This window comes from Bidens hawaiensis, unplaced genomic scaffold (genome assembly GCF_021521415.1).
Source record: "Bidens hawaiensis isolate Kalapana, Puna unplaced genomic scaffold, B.hawaiensis_p1.1 tig00030400_1, whole genome shotgun sequence".
NCBI classification, from domain to species: Eukaryota; Viridiplantae; Streptophyta; class Magnoliopsida; order Asterales; family Asteraceae; genus Bidens; species Bidens hawaiensis.
Window position 1 is genome coordinate 158771 of NW_027495065.1, and position 6378 is coordinate 165148.

The 6378-nt window shown below is 33.5% G+C and overlaps 1 protein-coding gene across 1 annotated transcript; it reads right to left on the minus strand.

Moving 5' to 3' along the window:
- Window positions 1-794: 794 nt before the first annotated feature.
- LOC143580385 (serine carboxypeptidase-like 31) lies at window positions 795-5028 on the minus strand. The gene is made up of 10 exons (XM_077063424.1): window positions 4661-5028; window positions 3327-3434; window positions 3093-3188; window positions 2686-2778; window positions 2526-2608; window positions 2093-2380; window positions 1595-1725; window positions 1410-1505; window positions 1203-1308; window positions 795-1073 (listed from the first exon to the last, which is right to left on the minus strand). The coding sequence occupies exons 1-10, from the start codon at window positions 4965-4967 to the stop codon at window positions 927-929; spliced, it is 1455 nt and encodes a 484-aa protein (XP_076919539.1). The 5' UTR covers window positions 4968-5028; the 3' UTR covers window positions 795-926.
- Window positions 5029-6378: the final 1350 nt, after the last annotated feature.

Genomic DNA, 6378 nt, shown 5'->3' on the forward strand with positions numbered 1-6378 from the left:
AACCAAGGGAATGATCGAGGACACGTAACATAGGTAATCGAGTTTGGGAGAGTTGAAAGAACACATCTATAAATCGTGAGGAGTTCCTAGAGGTTAAGACTGATGTGATGAAGACCGGGATGGTTATGAAAGTCGAGAAGCTCAAGATCGTGGCTCGAATCAAACATGTCAAAGGAGACAAGTTAAAAGTAAAAAACAACCTATTTTGAGTTAGAAATTAACGCGAATTGATATGACTCACCAAAACGCACACAAAAATAAAATTAAATAACTCTCAATATATTATAGAGAAAATATAATTCAAAAACCCTTACTACACATAGCTCTCGTTTTTCTTGACGAACCATAACTTGGTTGCATCTCATGTGTTCTATAATGTCTAACAATAACTTAATTTATATAGACTAAGCTAACTTGATGCTAGCCAAGACATTACCAATTATAAATTCAAAACAATTATGATACATAAACAACTCACCTACTGGTCAATATTAATCTCTCAAGTTCACCAACTTATAACTTTGAGCTTGAAATTACTTCCGGTAGTAATCCTCATACAGCAAATAGTAATTTTTTTATGATAAACATGTGAAATAACGAGGGAAATAATAGGCATTTAGTCCTAGTAGTAATTATAAGCCTGAAGTCATTGTGTAGTAGGATCATTTTTCAAATCACACCAATGGCCCCCTTAGATGAAGAATCATACATCATTCAAAACTATAAAAGAACATATATGATCAAATCACATTAAAAGGATTTCTGTTTATTTTCATATATTTTAGAGAACCAAAACATCAAAATTCAAAAAGATCCCTCTTCATGTAGCATAGGACCATTATTGATGTTATTATAATTTAAGCTAACAGTTAAATATCTAGAGTCAAAATCATTTTTACTGCAAATGTTGAGAAACTCTGGTAACTTTAACGATGAGACGGTGGAGATTCCCCGAGAAGAAATGAAGTGAAGAATGCAAGTGATGCACTTGGTTTGAAAATAGGCACCGCATGACCTGCTCCTCTAAATGTTGCGAAAGTTAGCCCTTCGTATTCTTGAACCCAACCGCCAACCTGAATCGCAACACCAAAAAGACATTATATATCACTACAAGAAAAGTCATCTGATACGCCGCCACTATGTCGTAAGCATATAGCAATACAAGCTTTTAATAAAGAGTTGGAGCAGAAAAATTAGATTACCTGCTTTTGATTGTACCATGGCCTCCATGCTCTTTTTATAGGCAAGCCCAGAGAGTTTAAGCTGTACCTTGTGGACAACACAGGTACTCTTCCATCAGTATCTCCACTGTCAAACCAAGAAGTTATTACAAATTAATTTGATTACTTTTAATAAACACAACCTTTTCAAACTTTAGATAACAAATCACTCATTTATAAATTAACTACCTGTATACCCAAATCCTAAGTTTTGCATCAATCAGTTTTTTGTAGATGGGAAGAACTGAATCTTTTGACTGTGACCACCCATTGAATATGTCCATGCTGCAAAAAGCCAAAATTATAAATATGTTTTGAGTTCATAATAGATAATGTTTTCAAACATAGTTGAAGAGAGTGACTCAATTCATTACTTGCAAATTTTCCAGTTCTTGAGTTGAACACCGTCGCTAACATGAAGAGCTTTCTGAACCTCGGGTTTATTGTAGTAACCTTTTGCGTAATCATCGAGGCAAGGATCATATCCTCCAAGTATCCGCGGCATCTAAACGAAAAGAGAAAAATTAGTGGATTTATAACTCTACGGGTTATTAGATTTTAGTAGTCCGAACCTTGACCTATTAGCCGGGAATAATCCAAACTGAATAAATGTATTATGACACTCCTAACTTTAACTTATTTTCAATCTTCTACGTGGTTTCCATGTCATCAGAAAGCTAAACGGGTTACGTTTCAATTACTGTGGAAAAAAACAGTTTGAATGTTGGGACTGCCATAAAACATTTCTTCAGTTTGGGTTAATACCGGCCAATAGGATAACGTACCCTTCTTTTATTATAATGATGGTAATTAATGGTTTGTGAATAAGTATATAGTAGTGGGGTGTCCATTTCACAAATAAAAGGTTTTACCATCTTAGATGTGGTCTTCTTCAACATGACTTGTGATTTGTCATCTGAATATGCTGAGTTGGGAATACAAACAGAAGTGTAGAGGCTGTAAATGTCAATCTCTTTATATTGCTTTAGAACTTCATCCACAGCTTGGCTGCAGTTGTTGTTGCTCCAAGTATTATTACTACTGAAATCACATGATTCTCTAATTGTTTGGTGAGTTTCATCTGATACAACAGCATGGCTCCAAGCATAGTCAACAAGACCTTTCCAATCCTCAGCATCACTTGTTTCAGGATTACCCAACTGCAATCGTGAATTAATAGACGTCGATTAATGTTTTTCATTCGTAAAATTAACAAAACAAGAATACGTACAAGAAACCATAAAACACATATGTGATATAATGAAAGGGACCGAATTAATAGCTAGAAAAGCAGAAAAGGAGTACCAGTATTCCTTTCAGATTGATAAAAAGGTTAGGATCCTTATTTCTATCGTATATAAGACCAGCAAGTTCGGGCACATATTTTCCTACATAAATTAATGAAATATGTTAATCCTTGAGAATTTCTAAAATCAAAATTTGGTGAAATGTGACACAAACATACCTGCATAGCTCTCTCCAGCAATATAAAATGTCCGTGTTCGATACAATGGATACTTCTTGAACCAGTTATGCAGGAAAGCATAAGTATCGTTTGCTGATACAACATTAAATTTATAACAAATTAGGGCTAATCAGTAAATTATCAATGCATCTTATACGACGTATCTAATTCTAATGTTTCAAACCATGGCGTTTGTTACAAAGAAAGAACCACCATTCTTGCAAAAATATAGAAGAAAACATATAATTATGGACATATATCTGTCAAACTTATGTAGTGTAATTTTTATATTATAACAAAAAGGTTAGTTTGTTTGCACCAAAAGAGGGTACAGAAAGCTGAACACTCTATAACAGTTACACGAATGATATTAAATAGTAATTAGGTGTAACAACAAACACACTCACCAGTGGAGTCATCTCCTAGGTTATCATAATCACTAGTTGTGTTGGAGTAGGAAAAGCCAACTCCAACAGGAGATTCCAGGAACAACATATTGGCTTCTGCACCATTAACGAATATATACTTCTCATAAGAAAATATAATCATAAAAAATGTATTAATTAATAATTATCCGAATCCCATGAAAATGAATGATATTCTTTTCCTTGAAAGCCCATAATCATGCTAATATGACATACCTCTATTCCATGAGTAAGGATTTAACTGAAGATCCTTTCCATCTGTGCCAACAATAAATGGTCCAATCTCTTGTGTAGCTCCATATCCCACTGAAGAACACCCTGGACCTGAAACATGTCACCCAAGTGAATTATTTGATTATTTAGAAATAAAAACTACAAGAAAATAAAAGCATCTTCACAAATTATAACTTTATCATATTTAGTTGAGATAATATAAAGATGGTAACGAAGAAACACTAGATGACCCCGGCAGATTAAGGATAATCTGGGGGTTAAGTAGATGTTTCTCACGAGGGTTAGGTCCAGCAAAGATGGTTATTCTTCTCGACCTGCAAAACAGACACCGTGAGCTCGTCACTGAGAAGGGGGGGTTCCTCCTTGTGACCACCCTCCGGCGTGAGAATCAGACTGAAAATCGTACATCAAGTATCAAGATCTCGTTGATCGCTTTATTTGTCTGGAGCTGGTTATCACAAGTTCATGAAACATGGCTTAGATAAATCCGGACTTGCATACAGAAAAAATAAAATAAAAATACATTTATTAACTGTTATCATCTATAATGAATTATTTACTTATAATTAATTTTTGCAACAAACCTTAGTTGTCAACCCCGGATGGCATTAAAAAAAACATATACTAATTGCTTATGTATAAGAAATTGTTTTTATCACTTGAAATAATTAACTTTTGCAACAAATCTGCATTCACAATCTTAGGTTGCATTTAAGAAAACAACATATATTAATTATTATGTGTAATATTAAAATTAAATAACTTTAATGTAACAATAAAAACTTGATTATTATCACATTACATAACTGATGTTAAAAAAAATCACATTACATAATTAATTATCTTTATTTATAAAAAAAAAGTAATCACTACACAGATGTTTTGCTACTATAATTATAAAAAATATGATGTATGTTTTAATATTCATAACCGATAAGTAATAATAAATTAGTTATTTCTTGTCATAAAAGTAACTGATTATGCATTGAATACCAGGGGGTTACCAATTAACTAAGGTTTGTTGTAAAAATAATTATTTCTAGCTATAAAATAATTCATTAAACATAATAATTAATGTTTTTATCTTGAAAGCAACGTTTGCTAAGCAAGTCCGGATTTATCAAAGCTATGTTTCCGTTTGTGGTTACCTAAATCGGGGTTTGGAACAACAAAAACACCAAAACTGAAACAATTCCAAAAGTACGTACAAAAATGTTGGTGGTGACACCATTCATGAAATTTTTTTGTCAAAGATACAACAATAACAATATAGTTAATTAACATGACATATATAGGTTGCTTTAATATTTTGTTACCTCCATTAAGCCATAGCACCAATGGCTTCTCATCTGGGACACTCCAAGCTTCATAGAACCAATAAAACAGTGTTCTTCCAATTGTTTCATCTATATTCACATATCCGGCATAATGTTGGAAATCGACACTAGGCTGACCGGGCAAGTCCGAAACAAGATGATCATTGTTATGAATGTTTGATTTCTTTTGATCGGTAGCACTAGACCATTGTACATGCCTAGCAACTACGACAATACTTGTAATCTCAGATAACAATAAAACAAGAGTTATAGTCAAAAGTGACGTCACTTTTAGTATGAAAGCCATAAGGATGGAGCTGGCTAGCTAGCACATAACAAGCTCAAATACAACTTTCTTGCTAAATGATTAAAGAAACCAAGTCCCACATATCTATTTATACTTGTAGACGAGATATATGCTACCAGAAACCAAAGGTTACATTTAGATATTAATGAAAAAGTGCCACGTGGAAATTTGCCTTTTTGTACAAATTCTTTGTGGGATCATGATCACGTGATATGATGTTAAGAAATTTACTATTACAACCATCAACATACTTGTAAAAGAATATATGCTTTAGTATGAATCTGTAAATTAACAAAATAATAATAATAATGGCTTTCTAGGAAGAATATAATACTTTTGCAGCCCGATCAGATTTCTAGTTTACAGTAAAAGACGAGATGGATAATGTTATATTATTCATAGCTGACTCTGAAAGTGCAAACATGGCATGTCATCCATTCTTCCATGGTGGGTGGGGAGAAAGAGTGGACAGTGTTTTATTGGGTGAACCACAGACATGTATGTTGGAGTTGATCGCTTTTACTTGAATGCAAACACGTGGAACAAATGTTAAGTACAAAGTTAATAATTTACTCCTATTTTATAACACAAATATCGAATTATTCTGTCATATGTTGGCCAAGCAATTAGCTAGACTTCACACTTAGCATAAGCAAAGGCCAAGTTTTCTCTGATATTAATAACTACCTTAGATACTTAATTTAAGTTACAAACGAAATGAAAATTACATAAAGTAACCTAGTACAACGTATAAAAACAACCATTTTTTAATTATTTAATATATTGGAAATATGGGAAAAATACATAAATAGACAAGTTTGACCAAGATTTTACCAAAATAGACATGTCTATTTTAGCATACATCTCTCTAATCATTGATTTTTTGACCAATAAACAACTGACACGTCACCGAAGCAAGCTAAGGCGGCTAAGACTTAGCCGCCACTTTATGGGCACAGAATTTTGTGAAAAGTAAACTGGTCTCATCTTTAACCAATAAAAATTCGACACGTGTTAAAGGCGGCTAAACTTAGCCTACATCTATGGTTATTTAGCTGGCATCTCTGACTCTTAGCCGGCTTCGGGATACGTGTCTATTTAGTTAGCCGGCTCCAAATATTCATTCTTAGCCGGCTGCAACTCGGCTTGTAGGCTAAGGCTTCACTTAGCCGCCTTCTTTTTTTCATTTAGCCGTCTAATTTTAGTCGTCAAAATTGAATATTTTACCAACCTAACCAACTCTATTAAATATTTAGCCGGCTTCACTTAGCCGTCTTCTTAGCCGGTGTAAATTTAGTCCCCAAAATTAAATATTTTTACCTACTCACTTAATTATTTAGCCGGCTTCGCTTAGCCGCCAATTTTTTTTCACCTAACCGGCATGTTTTAGCCATCAGCAATAAATACATTT

Bases quoted from the DNA above. Each gene is read 5' to 3' on its own strand.
- LOC143580385 (XM_077063424.1), bottom strand. From the start codon at position 4,967: ATGGCTTTCATACTAAAAGTGACGTCACTTTTGACTATAACTCTTGTT. The intron at 1,726-2,092 runs GTAAAACCTTTT...CTTTTCGTTTAG, and splicing joins AGAAGACCACATCTAAGATG to ATGCCGCGGATACTTGGAGG. The intron at 1,309-1,409 runs GTAGTTAATTTA...TTGGTTTGACAG, and splicing joins CTTAGGATTTGGGTATACAG to TGGAGATACTGATGGAAGAG.